The sequence below is a fragment of the Puma concolor genome, chromosome A1, assembly GCF_028749965.1.
Source record: "Puma concolor isolate L17-30 chromosome A1, mPumCon1.1.hap2, whole genome shotgun sequence".
NCBI lineage: Eukaryota > Metazoa > Chordata > Mammalia > Carnivora > Felidae > Puma > Puma concolor.
The window spans coordinates 43846456-43872520 of NC_141667.1; the positions used below are offsets into that span (position 1 = coordinate 43846456).

General features: G+C 46.9%; 1 protein-coding gene and 1 non-coding gene across 4 annotated transcripts; both read left to right on the forward strand.

Moving 5' to 3' along the window:
* Positions 1–1049: 1049 nt before the first annotated feature.
* MYOZ3 (myozenin 3) lies at positions 1050–25084 on the forward strand. Of its 3 annotated transcripts, none has more exons than XM_086684164.1 (8): positions 1050–1318; positions 1511–1664; positions 3158–3219; positions 9915–10069; positions 11024–11104; positions 11206–11341; positions 11760–11922; positions 23911–25084. In XM_086684164.1, the coding sequence occupies exons 3-8, from the start codon at positions 3159–3161 to the stop codon at positions 23975–23977; spliced, it is 663 nt and encodes a 220-aa protein (XP_086540290.1). In that variant the 5' UTR covers positions 1050–1318; positions 1511–1664; position 3158; the 3' UTR covers positions 23978–25084. The 3 variants fall into 3 exon arrangements, with proteins under 3 accessions (XP_086540290.1, XP_086539723.1, XP_086539295.1); XM_086683597.1 differs by lacking the exon at positions 23911–25084 and adding an exon at positions 16921–17908 and having other exon boundaries at positions 1051–1318; XM_086683169.1 differs by lacking the exon at positions 23911–25084 and adding an exon at positions 14917–17830 and having other exon boundaries at positions 1054–1318.
* Positions 18984–19045, forward strand: LOC147584132 (U7 small nuclear RNA). The gene has a single exon (XR_015241519.1). It is a non-coding gene; the product is annotated as a U7 small nuclear RNA (small nuclear RNA).
* Positions 25085–26065: the final 981 nt, after the last annotated feature.

Consider the following 26065-nt stretch of genomic DNA (forward strand, 5'->3'; position numbering starts at 1 on the left):
TCGAGCCCCGCGTCGGGCTCTGTGCTGATAGCTCGGAGCCTGGAGTCTGCTTCAGATTCTGTGTCTCCTTCTCTCTCTGCCCCTCCCCGACTTGTGCCCTGTCTCTATCAGAAATAAACAAATGTAAAAAAAAAAAAAAAAAACGCACCCTTGGACAGTCTGTCCCAGCACATGGGTACAGGTGCTGGCCACCCCGGGGCCCAGCACGTCCTTGCCGGTCCCACCCTTCCCTGCAAGTGACCCAATCTTTATCTTCAGCTGGAGCCCCTCCTGGGTGCAGTCTCCTCCTGGTGATTCCCATTCCTGACACCTCAAATCAAGTTTATCCCAAACTGAGCTGAGCATCTGTCCCCACCCCAATCTGTTCCCCTTTTACCTTTCCGAGTCACTCAAGCCAGAGTGGTGTTTCCCTCGCTCCCCACATCCAGCCTCTTAGCAGGACCTGATGATTCCCCAGATACCCCTCAGGTCCTTCTCCTCTCCGTGGGCTCTATTCCTACCCCTGTGCAGCCTCCCCATCTCCCACCTGAGCACAGCAAAATCTTCCCGCCTCCAGTCTGGCCCCCTGCCCACCTGGCAGCCAGAGATATATTTGGAAAATGCCAATCTGACCGTGGCATTCCGCTGCTTCAAATTCTTCAACAGCCCTTTATAAAGCACATCTTCCTTTTGAAAAGCCTGCTGTGATCTGGCCCACCTGTCCGCCTCATCTCTCAGCCCCACCCTACCCATCTCTCAACGCTGGGGGTAAGTTCTGGCTCTGCTTGAGGACCCCTGACACTGTTATACACAGTGTGGCCTCCGCCTGCAATGCCCGTGCCCCTCGGCCCACTGAACTCCCACTGGCCTTCCAGGCCCAGATCAAATGTCTCCTCCGGGAAGTGCCTTCCCCACCCCTCCACCCCCAGGCCAAGCTGGTGGCACCCTCCCCTGGGTACTCCCAGAGCACTTCCCATCATGCAGCGCAAAGGCTTGTTTACGGGTCTGACTTGGGCCTGGCTGAGCTCCTTGAGGACAGAGCCCTGCCATATTTATCTGCACTCCATAGAGAGAGACTTAGAGAATGTGAGAAGGTGGAGGGAGGGAGAGAAGGGAGGGAGGGAGCAGAAGGAGGAAAGAAAGGCAGGAAAGAAAAAAGGAAAGAAGAAATGAACAAGTCAAGCAAAGATACCAGGGGAGAATTCATTCATTCAAGGATCCATCCATCCATTCATTCATTCAACAAATATCTATTGAATTCCTATCAGGCTCCATTCTAGGCACTAAGGATACAATTAGCAAGCTCAAGTGACTGGCAACTGACTCTCAGCATTTCCAGGTGACTTTGGTGTGTGCATATGTGTGTGTGTGTGTGTGTGTGTGCAAGCCCTTCTGTCTGTAAGGGCCTGCTGCCGGGGCACCTGTCTTCCCTGGGGCCTGGTGCTTTTAGCATCTGTCCCTGGATCCTGTTGCAGCCCGAAATAAGGCTGTGAGCCACGACAAGGCAGGAACGATTCTTGATTCTTCTCAGCTGAGGCCAGAGCCGGCTGCAAGGGCACACCCGGTTCGGACTGGACTGAGGACCACTAACACCTACATGACTACTCAGCTCTCAGCTTCCCGACAGAGGTGCTAATCTTGAGGGTCTGACCCTCCCTCCTGCACACTTCGGTTCCATCTCTCAGGTACCAGGATCTTAGGGGAGCTCGAGGAGCTTCGGGGCGTAGGTAGAGAGCATGAGCCCCAGCCCCCAAGCAGAGGAAGGGCCCTGCGGAGGGGCTGGGGAACGGGGGGCCTCAAGGAAGCTTAGTGCCTGAGTTGGGAGCAGAGGGATTCTAAGCTCTAGGCCACTTTAGGTTGAATGAGGAGGGGTGGCTGGGATTCGAGTTGGGCATTGGTGATGGCTCTGCACAGCATTTCAAGATCTTTAGGCTGTGGAAGGGAGCAGCGTCCGTGTCTGTAAGATGAGAGCCCTTCCCAATGTCCGTGCCTGTCTGTAAGGGGGGTGTTTATCAAGAAACAGACCCGTGCACTGTAGACTCCTGAGTGGTCACGGTCAGAGCACTCTCCCCTAACTCATGGCCCTCCCCCCAAAAGCCTGTAGACATGCTCATGTCTGATACAGTTTGTGGGGCGGGCAGGGGGTTGTGGATGCCCCAAAGTCTATGTGTGGATCCCATGATCTAGCTCACCCTCCTTATGTAATAAGGGCACATAAGAGGAACTGAGGCACAGAGTTGGAGAGCTACCTGCACACAGTTACAGAGGAAGTCAGGGGCACGGATTGGACTCCAGGTTGCCCAGTTCAGTGCCCACCGACCAGGGGCCATGTGTGGGTGTGGGGTATAGATAGAGGCAGACTTTTTTCCAAAGGAAGGAGTGTAGAAAAACCTGGAAGCAAAGCACAAGGGTGGGTAGTCTGTCAGGAGCCTCAAGGGCTCTGCCTTCTCTCCTGGGGGCAAATCAGGGAATCTGGACTTGGAGCCTGCAAGGATCCTCTGGGGCTCTAGATCTCTTTTTGTTTGTAAATCTCCTCCAAGATCCCTGGAAAGTGCCATGAGATGCAAATGGGGGGGGGGGATGGAGGAGGAAAGAGAGAAGGGGTGAGGCAGAAGAGAGCCCCCTATAAGTCAGCTGAGGGAGGGGGCATAGGGAAGGGGGGCGATGGGTCTCTCAGCTTCCTTGGACCAGCCTGTGCCCTCAAGCCTCCAAGCCAAGTATTGGGGATAAAAGGACAGGACCAGCCTTGTAGACCCCAGACTGACAACCCATCCATACCCCCCTCTCCCTGACTTAAACTTCCATCTTCTTTCAGCCTCTGATTAGAAGCTCATCTGAGTGGATGACAGTCGTCTGAGACCCCCACCTCCCCTACCCCTCATGTCCCAGAGATCAGCCCCTAAAGAAAGAGTGCCTCCCTGACAACCTGTGAAGCACATTGTGTGGCCTCTCACACCTCCCTTGCCTTCCCTGGACCTCAGTCTCCTCCTCTGTACCCAGAGGCCCCAAAGCCCTTTCCAGCTCAGACAGCCCTTCCTTGAGACTAGGGTGGACCAAGGCGGTTCAGGGCTGAGGCTGGGTGGACCAGGGACAGAGAGGAGGTCTGGCAGGGACTAAGAGGAGGTCTGGGGGTGGATGGAGGAGGGCTGGCCCATTTGCAGGCATCTCTCTTCCACAGGATGATCCCTAAGGAGCAGAAGGGGTCCGTGATGGCTGCCATGGGGGACCTCACTGAACCAGGTAAGGTGGACTCAGCCCTTGTGGGTTCCTCCGACCCCATCCTTTCCTGGTCCCAAAGTGCAGCCACGCAGGCCTATTGGCCCGAGGCCCGGGCAAACAGGTGTGAGTTCCAGGCCAGCCCTGAGGGAGTGCCTGTGGAATCTGCCACTTGGGCTGGGAAGTTTCCCGAAGCATTGGGAGGGGCCTTGCCCTGACACCCACACACCCAGGAGCTGAGACTGAATGCCCTAGACTGGGCCCTGGGCCCAACTAAGTCCTTACCTCAGCCCCAAGTTGAGCACTGAGGGCGCTGGTCCCAGATGCAGCCTAACCGTGGCCCCAAGCTCCCCGTACACTTGCCCTTGCTTCCTGTAACTGTGGGTCTCGCCGAGCCCCTGTGGCAAGAGACAAGGTGGCGGGGAGAGTAAGGCAGGCTGGCAAGAGCAGGCTCCCCAGGGTGACTCAGACCATTTCACTTAAAAGCCAGCTCACCCAATGAAGAAATCATCTAAAACACATGTGTGTCACCATAGAAGACCCCTTCTGGAACTCTCTGCGTAATTCTGGAGTCTGTTCATTTGGCCTACGTCAGGGCATTTCAAGTATTTAAAAAAATGAATTCAGCCAAGTCCTAGCTCTCAGGCTTTAGTGTGAATGATAGTGAAGTGGTGTTGTGGGTTCAAAATACAGAGTCCCAGCCCCTTCCCCCAGGGATTCTGATTCAGCGGACCTGGAGGGGGGCCACACATTCACCTTTCAGGCAAGTGTCCTGGTGCACGTGGACAGTGAACCGAGCTCCGGTAAACCCTCATCAATGGACACCACTGCGGTTTTGCCCCATGCAGGGTTCTAAGAAGTATTTAATCATGTCGAATGACTTTTTTTTTTAACGTTCTACTTATTTTTGAGAGACACAGGGAGACAGAGCGCAAGCAGGGGAGGGGCAGACGGAGGGAGACACAGCATCCGAAGTAGGTTCCAGGCTCGGAGCTGTCAGCACAGAGCCCGCCATGGGGCTCGAACTCACAAACTGTGAGATCATGACCTGAGCTGAAGTCAAACGCTTAACCAACTGAGCCACCCAGGCTCCCCTAACCATGTCGTATGACTTTATATGTGAGTGGTCCTAACCTGTTTTGTGTGTTCTTGCCTCCTTTTGTTGGCATCAAGTTTTTCTTTTTTTTAACCTCATGATTTCAAGTGCTAAAATATGCCAACTTGGTGAGGTGTTGATGCTCTAACTAGAAGAACCAGGCAATGCTTTATCTTTCCCTTTGTCTAAGTAATTAGTTGCGCCCCCCCCCCAAATGTGGACACATATCATTTATGCCAGACTGGAAATGTATACGTTGTTGACTATCGCTAGGGTATTAACGCAAGACAATTCTGAAACTAAAGAAAAGTAGAAAGAAAAAAAAAAAATCTCATAGTCTCACCATCAGAAGACAGCCCTGTAAGGTGATGATAATGAAAACACTTACCATTATTATGTACTTACTCTGCATCAGATCCAGTGCTAAGGGCTTTTATGCTCTATGTTATACACATAAACAACAACTCTGTAAGTTAGATATTATTGTCCCTGTTTTGTAGATGAGAAAACCGAGGTTCAGAGGAGCTAGGTGATCATGGATGTAGCAGTCAATAGAGCTGAGATTTCACTCCAGATCTCTGTCTCCAGAGCCCTCTTCCTTACTACATGGTTGTACAAATAATACATCCATTTTATAAGACATTCAGACAAAACAGACATGAATGACTTTGAAAGTGAAAGTTCCTCGTAATGGGACCATCTGGAGATAACCACTGTTAGCATAATTGTGTAAATCCATTTTCCGTTCATATACAAACGTATTTATATAAACGCAAATACATGTGGGCTAAGTACTATATGCTGGGTTCTTTAGCTTGCTTTTTTTTTTCCACTAGCAGCGTACCAGAGACTTCTTTCCCTCCTGCTATGATTTCTCTCTTCACCCCCTCCCCCTGCTCCCCCAGCACGTAATATATTCAGCATATTGATACACACACACCTTACTGGCAGTCGTGAAGGCTCATCTCAGGTTGGACCCTTAGGAACAGAGTTGAAGATTGTCAAGCAAGTGACTTACTGAGGTTGGACTCTCAGGAGGAGGGAAATGACGGGAGTGGGAGAGGGTGGGGGAAATTGCTAAGCCAGGATATGGGCTCATCTGTAGCCCAGGTTCAGTCTGACCTTGTGGGGGCTCCAGGCCCCCAGAGTCCACAGAATTCACCCTGCCTTCAGCGAGGGGGCCGTGAGCACTTCTGCTCAGCCAGGCAGCTCGCTGCAGAAGGGGCCAGTTGTGACACGGAGCCACTGATAAAGGACATCTGGGCAGCACCCCCACAACACTGCTGCCCGGTTTTCACAATCTGAACCCTCACTGCCGTAAACATCCTTGTATACATAACTTCAGGCATGCTTATTCAACTTTTCTCCCTAAGAATGAAAGCCTAGAAATAGAATTGTTTCCTTAAATAGATTTTATCTGTAACTTTTTTTTTTTTTTTTTACTGTCGAGGTCAATTCATCTGGATAATATTTGACAGTATGATGATGCCAGGGGACTTTTTATTATATATTTCGGTATAAATAGTCTTTCATGCTTTTAAGTATGCAATACCTTTTCTCGTTAAAAATTAGTGTGATTTCCAGCCCTCCTCTTCCTATGTCCTGTATGTAGTCACTACTAATATTTGGCACGTCTCCATGCAGATTTTTCAATGTGTGCATAAACAGATAGTACTTATTTTTTAAAATATGAGTGCAATCCTAGAATACAGATTCTTCTGAAACTTGCTTTTTTCCCCCTCTTACCCTACAATGGATCTCTTTCCGTTCCTAACATGTAAGAGGTGCGCTCTCTTTATTTGCTGAAAGAATGAAAAAAATCATCAGCCTCCTTTTTTAAAAAGGCTGTTTGGATCCCATCGAGTGGAATGAATCACAGCACCTGCCTGGGCCTCGATGCCGCCTGGTGGCCACATCAGGCCTGTCTCCCCGTCCCGTACTATTCTCTTACACAACGTTGGCAACCTCTCTCCCCAAACTCTCAATGCCTCCTCCTCCCCTATCCTCGTTCCCAGCTGATGACCTTGCTTCCTATTGCACTGAGAATTATGGAACCAAAAGGGAACCTCTGTTTGGCGTTCCCTGTTTTTCTTGCCCACGTGGTGGCTGACCTCTCCGTGCACGTGTAAGAAGCTACCCCTTCCAGTTGGGCACCAGATACCCTCCCTGCCCCTCTCTCCTGCCCAAGGTCATTCTTCCATTCTGCCCTCTCTCTACTGCATTGTCAAAATTTCCCATCAGCCAAAAAGCATGCTTTTACCTCTCCCTCTTAAAAACAAACACCTCTTGACTCTACAGATGCCTCAGGTCCTGTAGAGCATAACTCCTCAACGTTGTTGTCTATACTTTCTCCCCTCCTCGCTCGCTGTCTTCAACATTTTATTAAGCTCATTTCCAAACACACAAAAATAGAGAGTGCAAATCCCCATGGCCCTCCTTTCATCCCTGGAGTCCAAAGCAAAACCCAAAGAGCCTGTCATTTCATCCCCCAATACTTCAGGAGGCATCCAAAATAATGAAAAGAGGGGGGTCTGGGTGCCTTAGTTGAGCGTCTGACTCTTGACTTCAGCTCAGGTCATGATCCCAGGGTGGTGGGATTGAGCCCCACATTGGCCTGAGTGTAGAGCCTGCTTGAGATTCTCCCTCTCTCTCTGTCTCTCTCTCTCAAGTTGTTAGCAACTTTGGCTTGATAACCAGTGCCACCATCAACTTTCTTCAGTTTTCTAGTTTGTTTTAATGAGCATCCAAAGAAGGACCACTGTTTATTTGGTAGCTGCGTCTCTTAAATCTCTTTTAATCTACACCCTACCCCCCGCCCTTCCGGCCCTGTCTTCTTTTTTTTTTCCATGTCATTCACTCCTTTGAGGAACCCAGGCCAGCTGCCCTATAAAATGTCCCACATCCTAGATTTGGTTCATTGCTTGCTCGTGGTGTGGCTAAAATGTTCCCCTGTCCATTTTCTCGTAACACTTTCCAATAAGGTTTTCACGCCCAAATACTCCATGGAAACTACTCTTGTGAGGGTGACCAATAATAACCCCATGACAGTAAAGAGGACGGCCAGTATTCGGCCTTCCTCCTCCTCACTGAGCAGAAGCATGTGGCTTCGTGATCAACCCATCTTCCCCGAAACACTTTCATCACTTGGTTTCCAGGGCCCCACACTCTGGATTTCCTCCTGCTTCACCGGGCTCCCCTTCCCAGGCTCCGTGGCTGGTTCCTCACCTCCTCCGTCTGAATGCGGCAGGCCTGGAACTCAGGCTTGGGATCTTTTTACCCATTCTCACATCCCCAGTGATCTCATCCAGCCTTCCGGCTCTACATACCGTTTATAGAGCTGGAACACGAACCTCTGTGTATCGGATTTTAGAGATGGACAACTCTGGCCACGCTGTCCCCCCCGTATCCCTTTCCTGTCAGTGCCCTCACCACTCTGTCACTCCTTGCCTCCAAAAGCCTTCCCTTGTTGGGAAGTGTGTAACAGTATGTGTTGGGCTCTGAAACTCCTCTTCCAGGAGAGCCTGGAAACCCTTTCCATGGCTACAACGACTCGTCCTAACTTTGAGAAAAGAAGTAAATGTAATAGTCTTCATCAAACAACAAAGACAATGACAAACACCGTTTGTAGGCCCACGATGCCCCAATGTGTATCTCAGGTCAGTTTGTCCCGTGAGCACTAGGCTCACATATCTAGTGCCCTCCTCGGCTTCTCCGTTTGGGTGTCGTCGAGGTTCTTCAAACCTTATATGCCCAATTCTGCAGGCAATTAAGGGGATTTAAATATGGATTAGGGATTGTATGAAATAAAAATGTGTTCACTCGCACAGGTGACGATCTCTTACTATTATTTAAATTCAAGTTAGTTAACATACAGTCTTGGTTTCGGGAGTAGAACCCAGTGACTCATCTCTAACATGTGACACCCAATGCTAACCCCAAAAAGTGCCCTCCTTAATGTCCATCACCCATTTAAGCCATCCCCCTCCCCCCTCCCCTCCTGCAACTTCAGTTTGTTCTCTGTATTTAAGGGTCTCTTATGGTTTGCCTCCCTCTCTGGTTTTTTTTTTTTTTAATTAAAAAAAAATTTTTTTTTTTAATATTTATTTACTTTTGAGACAGAGAGAGACAGAGCATGAAGCGGGGAGGGTCAGAGAGAGAGCGAGTCACAGAATCTGAGACAGGCTCTAGGCTCCGAGCTGTCAGCACAGAGCCCGACGCGGGGCTTGAACTCACGGACTGCGAGATCATGACCTGAGCCGAAGTCGGATGCTTAACCAACTGAGCTACCCAGGCGCCCCTCCCTCTCTGTTTTTATCTTATGTTTGCTTCCCTTCCCCTATGCTCATCTGTTGTGCTTCTTAAATTCCACATATGAGTGAAATCATGATATTTATCTCCCTCTGACCTATTTCGTTTAGCATAATACATTCTAGTTCCATCCACACCGTTGCAAATGGCAAGATTTCTTTCTTTTTGATCACTGAGCAATATTTCATTGTATTCCAATATACCACATCTTCTTTGTCCATTCATTAGTTGATGGACATTAGGACTCTTTCCATACTTTGGCTATTGTCGAGAGTGCTGCTATAAACATGGGGGTGCATGTGCCCCTTCGAATCAGCATTTTTGTATCCTTTGGATAAATGCCTAGTAGCGCAATTGCTGGGTCGTAGGGTAGTTCTATTTTTAGTTTTTTGAGGAACCTCCATACTGTTTTCCAGAGTGGCTGCACCAGCTTGCATTCCCACTAACAATGCAAAAGAGATCCTCTCTCTCCGCATCCTCGCCAACATCTGTTGTTGCCTGGATTGTTCATGTGAGCCATCCTGACAGGTGTGAGGTGATATCTCATTACGGTTTTGATTTGTGTTCCCCTGATCATGAGTGAGGCTGAGTATCTTTTCATGTGTGTACAGGTGAAGATCTTCAACTGATAAAACCAAGTCACAAAGCTTGTATAACTATGACTTCATTTTGGCTGAAAACTCATACATGAATAGGTAGTCTTTAAAAAAAGATATGAACGGACACACACTAAGGTGTTAAAAGTGGACATCTCCAGGTGATAGAAATGGCATTTTTCTCTTTCCCTTTTATATCTGTATTTCCTAACTTTCTTCAATGCACATATATGCTATTTTTATAATAATAAAGGGCTATTTTAAAACTGAAAGAACAGACGTCTAACACTGAACTCCTGATCTTGCCCCCTCTCACCCTCCTCCTGCCCTCCCCGCCTCAGTGAGCGGCTGTGCCTTCCTGCCAGTGGCTCAGGCCAGAAAGTCCCCCTCCTCCCCTCGCATGGCTCACACCCATGGCTTACCGTTAGGAGATATCTACAATCTGACCATGTCTCACAGCTCCCACCACTGTGGGCAAAGAGCTGTCGAGGACATTCGTGGAAAAAATACAAATGGCCAGAGAACATCTGGAGGAACTCAGTTTCACTGAGTGTCAAACACATGCACATTAAACTCTGCGAGCTCATTTCTGCCCCCCAGGCGGGCTAAGATTCCGCGGCATGGTACTGGAGCTGCTCAGAGGAGGTCACTTGGAGGCTGGCAGCCCCGAGTGCCCTGAGGGTTTGGTGGTAAGAGCTCCCTCTGGCCTCTCTGAGCAGTCCCTTTGCTGGACCTGGGCAAGAAGCTGAGCGTGCCCCAGGACTTGATGATGGAGGAGCTCTCGCTACGCAACAACAGAGGATCCCTCCTCTTCCAGAAGAGACAGCGCCGGGTACAGAGGTTCACCTTTGAATTTCCAGCCAGCCAGAGGGCGGTGAGTTAGCCCCCACCGTGCTTACCGGGGAACTGAGGCCCGGTTAGCCTAGAGCCAAGCCTAGAGCCAAGCAGCGAGTCAGATGAAGACCTCTGGCCCCCGGGGAGCCCCTCCAGCTCCAGCTGGAAAGGCTGTGACATTCCCATCGGCTGGAGCCCCTAACTTGCCGTGTGATCCTAGAAAAGCGTGACCTCTTTAGGGCGCCTCTCCGTAGACGCAAAACGGAGAGCGGACCGGGCAGGGCGAGCTGTGGGGTGAGAAGGGCACTCTGGCTCCTACAAAAAGTGCTCTGGGCTGAATTGGCAGTGAGCAGGATTTAGATGAGACTTGGGCTTGACCTCAGAGAGAGAACACAGAGAGAGAGAACGGACAGAGAACCTAAGAGAGAGAACTCCTTCTCTTCCTGCCTCTAGAAGAAGGAAAAGGCCAGAAAACGGTCTGCTGGTAGAGACAAGAACGGCTTATCCTCAGGCTTCAAAGAGTCCACAGGTAGTTTCAGTCACTCAGGGGCATTCCACGCATACGCCACTCCATTTCTGGACTAGACAGGGGGTGACTGAGAGGGGACGATGTGGCAGGATGCACAGGAGTAAAGACGACAAAACACCTACCTTCGCGAGGTGCCTGAGACAGCGCTAGCCACGCACTTCACATGTATCATCTCATTTCATGCTCATAGGGCCCTGTGAGCTGATATTATCATCATCAGTACTTCCATCTCACAGACAAGGAAACAGACTGGCCAGGGTCAATATTAGAATAGCATCTAACATATAGAGCCCATCTCCCTGTCCCTGGCACCGAGTTTAGCGTTCTACGCTATTAACTCATCTCCCCTACCCCGCATCCCAAGGATGTGGGCACTAAGATTATGCGCCCCTCCCTTTTTCGGTGTTGGGACAACCCTGGATCCTTGCCCCACTGAGCCTCCCTGTGGTCTATTTGTGCTCACAGCTGGTAGACCGAAGCGCCAAGGGGAAGGTGACGGGAACAGCGGGAACAGCGGAGGCCGGCCCCCTTCACGCCCAGGGGAAGGTGAGCGTGGAGGGAGCCCCGGGAAAATGGGGGAGTTCGGGGGAAGGAGCCAGGCAGCTTGGGCCAGTCTGCGGCCTCTGAGCGCCCGCTCCTGTGCCCAGGTTGCCAACGGCCCCGAGGGGCAGAGCTGCAGCTCTGAGCTCCACATCTTCCGGGCCACGCCCGGGGGCCCCGAGGTGGCCCAGCCCTCAGCCTTCCCTGCGGAGCGCCCCCGCAGCCCCAGCGCCCTGGCGCCAGGTGAGTTCAGCTCCGGGTCCTGGGACCAGGGCTGGGGGACCCAAGCGTGGCAGTGCTCCAGGGTGGGGCAGGGACAGCACCCAGAGGGCTGTCTAGTCCACCTCCCTGACCACCCACGCCCCTCCACAGATCTAACACAAGCCCAGAGAGGCACAGCAACGTACCCAAGGTCACAAAGCCAGCCAGAGTCTACGCCCTGACTCGAGATGCCGGTCCTTCTTGCTTCCAGGGGTGGGGAAGCCTCAGTCCCCTTTGCTGGCGCAACTTTGGCATTACATCCCTCCCACATCTCTATCCCAGCTCCAGACTTCCCTCCCCCAACCATATCCACCAGGTGGGCAGGCGTGGGGGCAGAGGGAGAAAAGCCCCCCGGGTGCCCCAGCCTGCCTGCCTCCCACACGCCCTGCTCCGCCTCCAGGCTATGCCCAGCCGCTGAAGGGCGTCCCGCCGGAGAAGTTCAACCACACGGCCATCCCCAAGGGCTACCGCTGTCCTTGGCAGGAGTTCATCAGCTACCGGGACTACCAAAGCGATGGCAGAAGTCACACCCCCAGCCCTGCCGAGTTTCGAAATTTCAACAAGTAAGGATGGGTGGGCAGCTTGGGGAGAGGTCCCTAGGGGGTGCAGGTGCCTGGCACAACACAGTAGTGGCTGCATTTCCCAAGCCCTTGGACATGCCAAGCTCTATCTGAACACTTACACGTTGATTGAGCTCTTGCTAGAACTCGGTAGAACTCTTGCCTCAGCACATAGTAGGTCCGCAGTAAATGTACAGGGAGTGAATGGGTGAATGTGCCACACATCTCGGTTTCTGCACACAACAGGGTGGGGATGTGCCTCAATGTTTTCTACTTCGCCAGTGAAGAGACCCACTCAGGAACACCGACAACCTGCCCACAGTCATGAGGCAAGGAGCAGGGCTGGGATCCAAGTCTGGGTTAGTCTGACTCCAGAGCCCAGGGTCTTCTTCTCCCACACTCCTGGTGCCACCCCTTTGATGGATATCCTCCCTAGGTAGGGGCCCTGGATCTCATTACTCCTAGATCAGCTCAGCCTTTTCCTCATGTTCATCAATGGTCTGGAAGAGGTCTAGAAATGGCTTGAGGCTCTATCAGAGTGGGGGATGGCAGTGAGACGTTGGACAGCAGAGGTGAGAGCCACAGAAGAGTGGCTTGTACTATTCAGAGCATGGGGCCTCAACGTGGGCTTAAATGCAGACTCCTTGCTTAGCTGTGTGACCTTGGGCAAGTGACTTAACTTCTCTGAGCCTCCATTTCCCCGTCTGCATCATTACAGAATCTCTTCATAAGTTTGTTGTGAGGCTGGCATGAGAAGTCATAGGCAAAGTTTCTGGCAAGGAATAAGCTGTCAATAAACAGTAGCTATTGGTATTAGGAGTAGTAGTTACAGGCTGAAATGATGGTTGGAAAAGCTATTAGGGAGAACTGAAAGGGATAAACTTAGTGTGCTGACCTAGGGGCCCAAAGACAAATCATAGGAGTCAAGACAGGAGTCTGGCACTGGAGGAAGGCCTTGGGCTGGGGGATGCATTTCAACTGCAGTCGGCTTCTTCGGTCTGATGCTATTTCTGAAAAATGCTCTTCTGGCTTTGGCTGCATTAAAGTGAGAAAGGGGAGGGTCCACCGGAGGAGGCCAAGGTCCAGCTCTTCTGGCCCAGACCACATGTGGAGACAGTCTGACAACTGGGGGTGACCAGCACTGAAAAGAGACTGCTCGGAAGGGAGGTGCTTGCCCTCAAACAGCTGATAGCCAGGAGGGCCCCTACAGGAAGAATTGTGCCCAACAGGCACCGTGTGAGCCACGAGCCATTGGCAGACGTTCTGGGGTTTCTGCCAGGCGAGACTGCGTTCTCCCTCCTCCGGGGGCCCTCAGCTCCTGCCTGCCCAGCTATTTAAAACCCTCAGCAGACATTCAGTCCCGGGCACCGGCTTCCAGGCTGGCCAAGTCGAGTCATAGCCCCATCTATCTCACACTGCAGCTATGACAGGCTGAAGCACCTTCCCATCAGCAGAAGGAGGACCTTCGGGGGCCCTGAGCCCAGGCCCCGTCTGAGACAGAAGGGCCAACTGAGGCTAAGAAGGGGGGAACAGCAGTGTTGGTGGCCAAGCTGTGCTCAGGATCCAGGGCTCTGGGCTTCTAGTCAAGGGCCGAATTGTGAGGCCTGTGCAGCTTGGAAACTGCCCAGCCTGTTCCCACAGGGCCTGGCTGTTGCCGCCACAGCCGGGGTGGTCTGGGCAGAAATGCTATACTGGCTGGAACCCAGGCTGGGGCCTGCGGTCTGCCTTTCTACCCCCGGGGGGCAAACACTCCCCCATTCCCATTGGTCCTGGGCTTCGAGGAAAACACTACACAAGCAATGCTTTTTAACTTGTCTTAAAATGAAAAAAGTTTAAAAATAACATACTTATATTCTCTTAAATAAAGACACACACACACACACACACACTACAAATAAAGAGAGGGCCCTTTGTTCACCATCCTCCAATCCCAGTTCCCTTCCCAAATGGAATACCGTTGTCAGGTTGGTGTGTGTTTTCAGATCATTTTCTACCAGCAGCTACATTCTGATAGGGGATGGGATTGTTTTATGGATAGTGGGCATTTTCATACTTTGTATTTCATCATGTAACTTGCTTGCCTTTTTGACTCAGCAGTATGCTTTTGAAATCTATCCTACATAATACAAACAGATCTTTTCATGCCTTTTAAGCTGCTGTATGGTATTCCACCATGTGAATATACATTTGTCTTGTCCATTTCTCTGCCGTGGACATAGGGGCTGTTTCTGGTTTGTCACCAATCACTGCTTGTAGCCGTTTGTCTGTGCACATGCTTTCCTAAGCCGTATGCTCACAGGTGCGATTGCTGGTTGACAGAGTTTGCACATGTTTAGGTGAAAAAGATCCTGCCAAATTGTCCTCCAAGGGAGCAGCACCAATTTACCCTCCAACCAGCAGTATCTAAGTGAAACTTTGCCCCCACCACCTCATCAACTTTGCCCCCTTATCAAATTATTTCTTCTTACCAGTCTTATGGGTGACAAATGGTGCGTCTCCTTTATAAACTCCAAGCAGGCTCTGCACGGGCAGTTGGGACTCGAACTCACAAACCATGAGATCATGACCTGAGCTGAAATCAAGAGCCGGTTGCTTAACCAACTGAGCCAACCAGGGGCCCTTCTCAGTGCTCTTTCTAATCCTCTCTTCCCTCTCTAATTCTCCCCTGTTCTAAGGGGAGATGAGCAGGGCAAGGAAAAACCCCATTCCAGCTCCTTTGGCTTCTGGAGCTTAATACTTAAGGGGTACCTAGAGTTTTGTCTGGGACCAGCCAATTCTAGCTTTGAAAATTTCATTCCCATTCCCAAGCAACAAGCCATCCGCACAAGGAGACTGGGGAATGGGCAGAGCCAGAGAAACCTGTTAAAGACAGTACAAAGCCTGGTATAGGTGGGGAAACGGAGGCACGGAGGGGGCCCCACATCGTGACCCGCATGTCAGTGCTCTGCCATCCCTCTCCCACACAGCCCACCTCTTCTGCTGCTCTTCTCTCCCCAGGACCCCGGTGCCCTTTGGAGGACCCCTGGTTGGGGAGACTGTTCCCAGGGCAGGCACCCACTTCGTCCCGGAGCTCATCAGTGGCTTAGAACTCCTCCGTCTCAGACCCAGCTTCAACAGAGTGGCCCAGGGCTGGGTCCGCAACCTCCCCGAATCTGAGGACCTGTAGCCCCAGCCTGAATATTCAATTCCCTTATCTTGGTGTCCGGGTGACATCTTGGAGCCAAGACTTGGGGACAGTCCCTAAGTGGGGTGTGTTTCCAAATTTCCCGGAGACGATGTTTTGAACACAGATTTCTGGCCTGCCCCAGACTTGCAGCATCAGAATCTCCTGAGTCGGGGAATCTCTATTAGTAACCAACACTCCCAGGAGACTCCAGTGAAACTCTTCCATGGTTTGTGTCTTTAGGAATCCAAGCCACCAATGAATTCACATCCATGCCACCACCCCTCCCTGCTCATGTACTCCAGCTTACACTCCTCCGGCGACAGGGAGCTCACTAGCACCTGTTTACCTGTGGATAACTCTGATAACTAGAAAGCTTTTCCTTTTATTGAGATGCAGTTGGCCCTCATTCATGTGCTAAACATTTGCTACTTACCTACTATGCACTGGACACCCTGCCAGCCCCAGGGAGAGTGTGTGGTGAATAAGCCCAGGCTGTGGCCTAGAGGAAGAGAGGACAGTAGGGAAGCCAGCTTTGGAAAGCAGTAAATCGTGTTAATTTTCCCTACAGCACACTAACTGGGGAATAAAGTGCCGTGAGGCAGAGGAGGGGGTCCCTACCCCTGGGTGTGGGGTGGGGTTCTGGGCCGCTTCTCAGAGACTTTGAGTGGGACCCCAGAGGAGGAGTGAGAGCCGTCACGGGAAGAGGGAGTGATGGGGAGGGCATTCCTGCCGAGTAAACCAGCACGTGCGAAGTGTGGAATTGTGCACAGGTGGAGGTGTTCTGGAGAAAGGAGAGGGCTGTGTTGGAGGGGTGAGGGCCACCGTGGGGCGCACTCTGCTAAGGAGATGGGGGCAGTTTTTAAGCTGGGGAGTGATGGGTCTTCCTAAGTGGGGCAAAGACTGGAGAGGACTGAGGCCGGGAGCCAGGAAGCCTACAGAGAACAAGGTCTGGACTAGGCAGGTGGCCACGGGGATGGGAAGAAGGGGCACGCCTCTGGCCACCTTCTAAGACGGGTGCAATGTGGGGCACCTATAAGGACTCCTTCTTTCTTTTCTCCTTCTGCTCCCCATCCTGAGCAAGCCTCAGGGTAAATCATGTCCTAGTTTCCAGCAGGGGTAGTTCAAGGGCTGTGCTCTAGCTCATTCGGAAAAGGAAAGAAAGGAGTGCCTCTCAGTTCACGTGATGATGGGAAGGACAATGATGACGATGGTGCTGGTGGCTGCTTTTTATTGGGTGCCTCGGTGCTTGGGCTGGTAGTAGACTCTTCACATGTCCTATTTCTTATTTTCAGTACAACCCTGAGGAAAAGGTATGGTCCCATTTTACAGATGTGGATATCCAGGCTCAAAAGAAGCGGCTTGTTCAGGGACAGAGCTAAAATGGGAATCTGTCTAATTCTAGTGGCTCTCCCTTTTCACTCCACTGGGTGGCCAGGCCAAGCCCACTCACTCTGGAATCATCTAAGCATGGTGTCCCGCCTTAGGGTTTAGAGGTAAAAAGTGCATGCTGGGTAGTCAGACCAGATGAACTGCTACTGTTAGCTGTGTGAACTTGAACAAGCCATTTCTCATTGGTGGGCCTGTCTCTCCCCACCCCCCCCCCCCCCACCAACCCCGTAACATGAGGGCAAGACCAGAAGCCCTGTGTAGGGTTGTTGCGAGCACAGTGATGGCCACATACCTAAGAAGCTCTCAGTCATTCTTAGATTCCGTGCAGCCCCTGCTCTTGACTGGAAGAGACGTTCTTGTAGCAGATGCAGCTTGAGAAGTTGTCTGCGAGAGACCATTGGGATCGGTAAAGCTTAAGCCTGAAAGAAAGCCTCTGATCACTGCAGGGCTCCCTCTGGACATGAATTACCTCCTCACCGCCCCCCCCAACTCCCTGCCACCCCGCCTCCTTCTGCCTCTTCCCTGACTCCCTCTCTTGGGGAGATGAGAAGGTGAGAAATCCAGCTAATTCCCAGGGTGCATGGGACAGTGGTTGCATTTTGTTCTGGACTTCTACTTCACCCCACACATTCTCAAGGGGCCAGCAGCCCATTAGACTTGCCTGCAATTAACGTGTTGTCTTGAGTTTGGGGGCTGCTGTTTAAAGCCATGTTTGCACGAGCTGAAAACCAACCATTAAAGTGTCTGCCTCTGCTGTGTCCTGGAGGGTGATGGCCACCACCAGCTCCAGGAGAGGAGAGCCTAGCGGAGCCGGCTGCTCCCAAAAGCAAATCCTCACTCTTTCTTCTTCTGATAATATGACTTTCACTGATGTTGTTTAAAAAAGAAAGGTAAGAAAGAAAGAAAGAAAGAAAGAAGAAGGAAGGAAGAAAGAAAGAAGGAAAGAAGGAAAGAAAGAAAGAAAGAAAGAAAGAAAGAAAGAAAGAAAGAAAGAGAAAGAAAGAAAGAAAGAAAGAGAAAGAAAGAAAGCTTTTTAAATAAATAAATAAATAAATAAATAAATAAATAAATAAATAAATAAAATGTGAAAAGATTTGCCCACATAGCTCCTCCCACACACACAGATAGACTTTCCCAGCCTCCTGCATTCTGCCTGATTCCCACATACTAGAGGTAACCACTGGTAACAGTGTGGACCTTGTAGAATTCTAGAATTACTTGAACCGGTAAACATGGATGCGTACATAGATGCATAGGTACAAAAATATGTCTTTAATGGGATCATACTATGTGCACTATTCTGTATTTTGCACCTTTATTCAACAGTAAGTAAAATTTGGATCCTGAAAAAGCAGGCCATTTAGCCTTTCATGTAATTTGTGGGCCTAGGAAGCCCTTCATATAAAATCCTATTCTTTGCTCATTCACATAAAATTCTGTGCTTTTGGCTGTTTTGTTCCTTACATAAATAAAATCGCACAGTGATATAGAAATGGCACAGACGGAGCATAGCCACAACGTTGGGAAAGCAGCCATTAGATCCTGCAGCTGTGAAGGTAGGTGAGCTGCAGCTACAGGTAACATCCAGAGACTGATGCACCTTGGAAACAAAATGGCAAATGCAAAGGAAGGAAGATACAAACATAGATGTTTGCTGATGCAAGGAGGTGTTAATGTAAAAGTCAGGATGGTGTTAACTTCGGGATGAAAGAGAGGGTGGTGATCAGAAAGGGACACATAAAATGATTCTGGGGACAGCTGGGCAATTTCTGCTACAATTTGGGTGATTGTTACATAGGTGTTCACTTTAGAATATTTAGTTGTACGTCTGTGTTTTATGTACTTTTTCTGTACATGTGTTAGGTTTTACCAAAACAGTCCCTCCTTTTAAAAAGGTAATGGGCAAGGGTGCGTGGGTAGCTCAGTTGGTTGAGCATCTGACGTTTGATTTCCGTTCAGGTCATCATCTCACAGTTGAGGTCAAGCCCCATATCAGGCTCTGTGCTGAGCATGGAGCCTGCTTGAGATTCTCTCTCTCTCTGCCCCTCTCCCTCACTCATTCTGTCTCTCTCTCTCTAAAAGAAAAAGAAAAAATAGTTAATGGACAAATCAATGGTAGATCAGATGTACTGAAGGAAGAATTAGTGAACCAGATGTGCCCATAATGCTTCATAGAGAGGTAAAGAGTTAGAAAGTATGAGAGAGAAATTAAAAGACATGGAGAATAAAATGAAAATGTCCAACAATACTGACAGGAATTCCAGAATGTTTTAAAATGACTGGGGTTTTCTCAGATTTGATAAAAGGACATAAATTCACACAATTCTCACCCTATCATGAGAAAGGATATTAAATCCACACTTAAGAACCATTATGGGGCACCTGGGTGGCCCAGTCGATTAAGGATCCAACTCTTAATTTTGGCTCACGTCATGATCTCATGATCATGGGATCGAAACCTATGTTGGGCTTTGCACTGGGCATGGAGCCTGCTTAAGATTCTCTCTCTCAGTGTTACAGCTCTTTTAGAATTTGTCTAGCAGGTTTTCCGGTTTTTACCGGAAGACCCCCTCCAAAAAAAAAAAAAAAAAAAAAAAAAAGATTCTCTCTCTCTTTCCCTTTATCCCTCCCCACTCTCTCTCTCTCAAAAAAAAAAAAAAAAAAGAACCATTGCAGTGAGGGGCACATGGCTGGCTCAGTTGGTGGAGTATATGAGTCTTGATCTCAGGGTCATGAATTTGAGCCCCATGTTGGGTGTAGAGATTACTTAAAAATAAAATCTTAAAAAAAAATTTTAAAGAACATTGTAGTGAAACTGCAGAACTCCAAAGTCACAGAGAAATTTCAAAAAAGTTGATATTGCCTACAAATTACCCAACACAAAAGCTAGGTTACCTACAAAAGAGTATTTAAAATGACAACCATGGGGCGCCTGGGTGGCGCAGTCGGTTAAGCGTCCGACTTCAGCCAGGTCACGATCTCGCGGTCCATGAGTTCGAGCCCGCGTCAGGCTCTGGGCTGATGGCTCGGAGCCTGGAGCCTGTTTCCGATTCTGTGTCTCCCTCTCTCTCTGCCCCTCCCCCGTTCATGCTCTGTCTCTCTCTGTCCCAAAAATAAATAAAACGTTGAAAAAAAAAATTAAAAAAAAAAATAAAATGACAACCATAATAGAAAAACATCTTCAAGAGGTGAGAGCAAAACAAATTCATTTTTAGACAAATAAGTAGTGAGAGAATTTCCCACTAACCTCTGAAAGAGCAAAAGAACATGCTTTAGGAAGGATCCAGAATAAAAGTATAGAGTCTAAGAAGCAATGGTGAGCAGAGAAATCAATTCAATAGACAGCAGGAAAGATGAAAAACAAACAAACAAACAAACCAGCAATTAAAGGGACATGAAATAAGGTAGTATAAATACATTCAAATATATCAGTTATCACAATAAATGTAAATGTGTAAAATTCACCAATTTAAAGATAACAGTTTAAGTCAAAAGTAATTCCAGCTCTACGCTTTTCACAAACAGCACTCCTAAAACTACGACACAGTAGTAAAAAAATGGAAAAGGATAAACCAGTTAAATACTACCTCAAAGAAATGTGTTCCAGTCATATTGACATCAGACAAGGAGACTTTCAAAGAGCATTATTGTGATAAAGAGGATCCTTACATAAGGATATAACCAAAGCCATAGTGGAAGATTTAACACAGTTCTTTTAATTATTGATTGGTTATCAGACAGAGTAGGGAATATAGGAAATTTGTACAATAAAATAAAAATGTAGAATACTGCACTGCCAAATTAGAGAATACTCACTATTTTTAACTACTATGAAACACTTTATAAAATGAATACACAAAATTCAAAACTTCCATGCATCAAAGGACACTATCAAGATGGTGAAAAGACAATCTACAGAATAAACAGTTATAAACTCAAAGAAAAAATAAATATCCATGCATCCACAATAAATTATTGAATAAATAAATAAATAAATGGGGAGAGAAAAAACAAGTCTTCTTTCTTCCCCACAAAAGACTTCCAAATAATGTATGTAGAAACCTGTCCTTCAGGAGGTGGAATGTAAATCCCATCCTATTGATTATAGATTGGACTTATTGACTTGCTTCCAAAAAATAGAGCATAGGTAGGGAAAAACAGTAAATTGACAAAGGAGAAACCTGGAAGACATCACCTTAACCGAGTAATCAAGGTTAACATCATCAATGATATAACATGATAAGGGCACTTCTCCTTGAGATATTTTCCCCCAGATCTATAACCCCAGGCTAATCATGACAAAACATCAGACAAATTCAAGTCAAGAGACAGGCTGCAAAATAGCTCACCAGTACTTTTCTGTAATGTGGTAGACTGGGTTGGATTCTGGAACAGAAAAAAGGATATTAGAGGGAAAAATGGTGAAATTCAGATAAAGACTTAGTCTAGTTAATAGTACTATACGAATGTTTATTTCTTGGTTTTGACAAAGATACCATGGCTATGTAAGACATTAACATTAGGGGAAGCTAGGTGAAGAATAACAACTCTCTGTACATCTTTGCACCTTTTCGGTAAATCTCAAGTTACTCCAAAATAAAGTTTTAAAACTAAAGGAAAAAAAATCCCCAAAAGAAAACTCCAGACCCAGATGGTTTCACTGGTGAAGTGTATCAAATCTTTAAGACAAAACTAATAGCAATGTTACATAAACTTTGTCAAAATATAGAGGAAGAGGTAACATTTCCAAACATGTTTTACAAGGCCAGAAGAAACTTGACAAAGACATTACAAAAAATTCAAGACCAATACTTCTCATGAACATAAACACAAAAAACAGTATATAGATAGATATATATAGATTATCTATATATAGATATATATAGATAGATATCATATATAGATATATGTTATGATACATTATGTCTATGTTGGGTCATAGGGCTTCAAATGGTGATGGTGGTCAAAAGGTACAAATTTCTTTTTCTTTTTTTTAAATATAATTTATTGTCAAGTTAGCTAACATACAGTGTATACAGTGTGCTCTTGGCTTCAGGAGTAGATTCCCATGATTCATAGCTTATATACAACACCCAGTGCTCATTCCAACAAGTGCCCTCCTCAATCAATGCTCATCACCCTATTTTCCCCTCCCCTGCACCCCTACCCCGCCTCCCCCCATCAGCCCTCGGTTTGTTCTCTGTACTTAAGAGTCTCATGCCTTGCCTCCCTCTCTGAAACTATTTTTTCCCCTTCCCTTCCCCCATGGTCTTCAGTTAAGTTTCTCAAATTCCACGTATGAGTAAAAACATAGGATATCTCTTTCTCTGACTGACTTACTTCACTTAGCATAATACCCTCCAGTTCCATCTACATTGTTGCAAATGGCAAGTTTTCATTCTTTCTCAAAAGGTACAAATTTCTTGTTACAAGTTAAGTTCTAAGGATGTAATGTACAGCATGGCGATTATAGTCAATGGTACTATATAGCATATTTGAAAGTTGTTAAGAGAATAGATCTTAAAAGTTCTCATCACAAGAAAAAATGTAACTATGTGAGGTGATGGATATAAACTGGACTGACTTTGATAATTATTTTGCTATAAATACAAGTATCAAATCACATTGTTCACCTTAAGCTAATACAATGCCAACTGTATCTCAGTAAGAGTAGAAAAAATAAAATAAATTTTTAAAAGAAATAAATTATGACGAAGTTAGGTCTATCCCAGAAATGCAAGGTTGCTTTAACATTTAAAAATTGATCAATGTCAGGGCGCCTGAGTGACTTAATTGGTTTTGGCTCGGGTCATGATCTCATGGTTCATGGGTTCTAGCCCCGTGTTGGGCTCCACTCTGGCAGCACGGAACCTGCTTAGGATTCTCTCCCTCTCTCTCTGCCCCTCCCCAGCTTGCTTGTTCTCTCAAAATAAATAAATAAACTTAATCTAAAAGATTTAAAAATCAATGTAATTCACCACACTAGCATAGTGAAAGAGAAAACCATACGAGGCATAAAAAAAGGACTGACAAAATTCAACAGCTGTTTACGGTGAAAATTCTCAGAGAATTTGGAGGGTAACTTCTTCAGTCTGATAAAAGTCAGCTACAAAAGAAAATCTACATCTAATATCATACTTAATGGTAACATGCTGAAGTATTTCAGTATTGGGAACAAGATACAGATGTCCACTCTCACCAGTTCTATTTAATATATTACTCAAGGTGCTAGCCAGTTCAGTAAAAAAAAAAAAAAAGAAAAAGAAATAAAAGGCATGAAGATTGGGAATAAATAAGTAAACTGGTCTATATTTGCAGATATTATTCTTACATAGATCATCACAGGAATCTATAAAGCAAGTACTAGAACTTGCAAGGTCACGGGATACAGGGTTGATATACAAAAACCCATTCAGTTTTATATATTAGCTGAAATCATTAGAAAGTATGTTTTTTAAAATTCCAGCTGCAATAGGAACAAATCGCAAAATTCTTAGTGATAAATGTAACAAATATTACATCAGACCTGTGCGCTGATGGTGCAAAATACTGCTGAGAGAACTTACAGCAGACTTCACGCGATGGGGACACGTGCCGCACTCTGCACTGGAAGACTCAGTACTGTTAAGATGTCGATTCTTCTCAGGGGCGCCTGGGTGGTGCAGTCAGTTGAGTGTCCGACTTCAGCCAGGTCACGATCTCGTGGTCCGTGAGTTCGAGCCCCGCGTCAGGCTCTGGGCTGATGGCTCAGAGCCTGGAGCCTGTTTCCGATTCTGTGTCTCCCTCTCTCTCTGCCCCTCCCCCGTTCATGCTCTGTCTCTGTCCCAAAAATAAATAAATGTTGAAAAAAAAAAAAAAGATGTTGATTCTTCTCAAATTGATCTACAAATTCAACACAATCCCAATCATAGCCCTATGTTTTTGTAGAAATTAACAAACTGATCTTAGAATGTATACGGAAATGTAAAAGACCTAACAAAGGAAAAGCTTTTCAACAAAGAAGAAATGAAGTCAGTGGGGTGGGTTTGAATCCAATCTGACCGGTGTCCTTATGTAAAGGGGGAAATTTGGAAACAGTAGATGTATACACAGGGAGAAAACCATGTGAAAACGGAGGCAGAAACAGGGGGTGATAGTTCCATAAGCCAACAAATGCCAAAGCTTGCCAAAAAACACCAGAAGCTAGAAGAGGGGCCTGGAACACATTCTCACAGCCTCAAAAAGAATCAACTCTACCAACACCTTGATCTTGGATGTCTAACCTCCAGAAAGGTGAGACAATAAATTTCTGTTGGCTCAGCCACCTACTTGATAATACTTTGTTACAGCAGCTTTGGCAAACTAATACATATTTTTGTATGCTAGACAATAAATGAGACTTCATTAAATAAAAAATCTCTGCTCATCAAGAAAATTGCTTATCATCTTTCCAATAGGAAAGTTAATAGGCAAGCCACAGATGTGAAGAAAGTATTTGCAAACATATATCTGACAGAGGACTAACATCTAGAACATACATATATTTTAAAAACTCCTATAACTAGTTAATAAAAAGACAGACACCCAGTAAGAATGGCCAAAATATTTGAACAGACACTTCACAAAAGAAGATATATAAACAACCAACAACTACTTAAAAAGGAAATGCAAACTGAAACCACAATGAAATACAATATGCCCATCAGAATGGCTAAAAGTCAAAAGACTTTTTATATGAAACTTTGGTGATGTTTTGGAGCAACTGGAACTCTTGTTGGTGGGAATGTAAAATGGTACTACCATCTTGTGAAAAGTTCCAACGGTTTCCTTTAAAACTAAATGGGCACCAGCATTGTGATCCAGGAAGTCCACTCTATTTATTTCAAGAGAAATAAAAACATATATTCACCAAGAAAAAAAAAAAGTATACAAGGATATCCAAAGCAGCTTTAATTCATGATAGCAAAAAGTTGATAGGTAAGTGATGGTATAATCATACAATGGAAGGTGATGGTATAATCATACAGTGGAATGCTACTCAACAATAAGAAGGAATTATACACATCCTGGATGACCCTCCAAAACATCATGTTGTTAAGAAGCCAAATACAAGGAGTTCACAATGCATGATTCCATTTATGTAAAGTTCTAAAATAAGTAAAACTAATTTATGGTGAAAAAAATCAGAACAGTAGTTGCCTCTGGAGATTGATGGGGGCAGGGTATTGACTAGGGAGAACAGGGGACATTTTTCTGGAATGATGGTAATGTTCTACATCTTGACAGGGATTTGGGTCACATAGATGGATACAATGTCAAAATTCTTGAGTAGCATATTCAAGATATGTGCATTTCGATCTGTATAAATTTTACCTAGAAAATCTACAAATATTGAACTCAAGTTCATTATATAAATGCTTAAGTGCTTCAAGGTGAAGTATGCTGCTGTTTTCAGTCTACTCTGAAATGCATAAAAAACAGATTGATGAATAGACAGGTATGTGTTGAAGCAAATATGGCCAAATGTTAATTGTAGTTCTGGTTAGTAGATAGGTGACTGCTCACTGTAAAATTCAACCTTTCTGTATGTTAGAAAATTTTCATAATAAAATGTTAGGGAGAATACAAAGACTTCAGGATCTCTGAGGAGGGTAGCTTCTTCTAATCTTAGAAAACCATTTCATCTCATATTAGTGTTTCTTGGAGGGTGGTCTTTGCCTCACCAACTTGTGTAGACCCACTGAAGGAACTTAAATACTGACGTTTAAGAACTAGTGTTCTATATGCAGGATCTCACTCCACACACAGAGCTTCAAATGCCACTTCATTGCCAACTCCCAAGTCTTGGGGTCTTTCTTTAGCTCCAATTCCCTTTGGGCTGGGAAGTTCCATAGGTCTTCCGGTTAAACTTACCAACCCCCACATTGGACTCATTTTCCTACCCCTGCATCCCAACCTCACTGTCCTCCCCTAACCATCATTCTCGGTCAGGAAAAGCACCCTTCCACCCATCTGACCAACCCAGGGACCTGGGGGGGGGGGGGGGGGGCGGGGGCGGGTCATCCTTGACTCTTCTATTTCCATTTATTTCAGGTTACAGTGGTGGCTCGCTGACTTGTCTAAAACATCTGTCACATCACTCTTTGCCCCATGGGCAGTCACTGCCTTAATCTGTCATGATGCAGTGCCTTCTGAGCCTCCTCCATGAGGGGAGCAGCCCAAAATACCACAGGCAACGAGAAGGGTTGGGAGGGGAGGCATTATGACCAGGAGACAGAGGTTAAGTAATGTGCCCAAGGGCACACAGCTGGGAGGTGCTGAAGTGAGGATCTGAATGCAGATCATCTGGCTCCAGAGTCTGTTTAAACCATTACTCGTTATCAACAAAAACGGGGTTTTTCTTTTTTTGTGATGAGATTCAACTACATCTCTGTTACTCGAGTAACACTAGCTGCTAACAGATAAACCCCCAGGTCTCAACACTTTACTATAACAAAAATTCCCCCCATCATAATGCTCTCCTCCTCAAAGCAGTGATAAGGAACCCAGGCAATTTCCATTGTGACTCTGCCATCTTCCTCCCTCCAGAGGAGGGATCATCCTCCTGTGTCT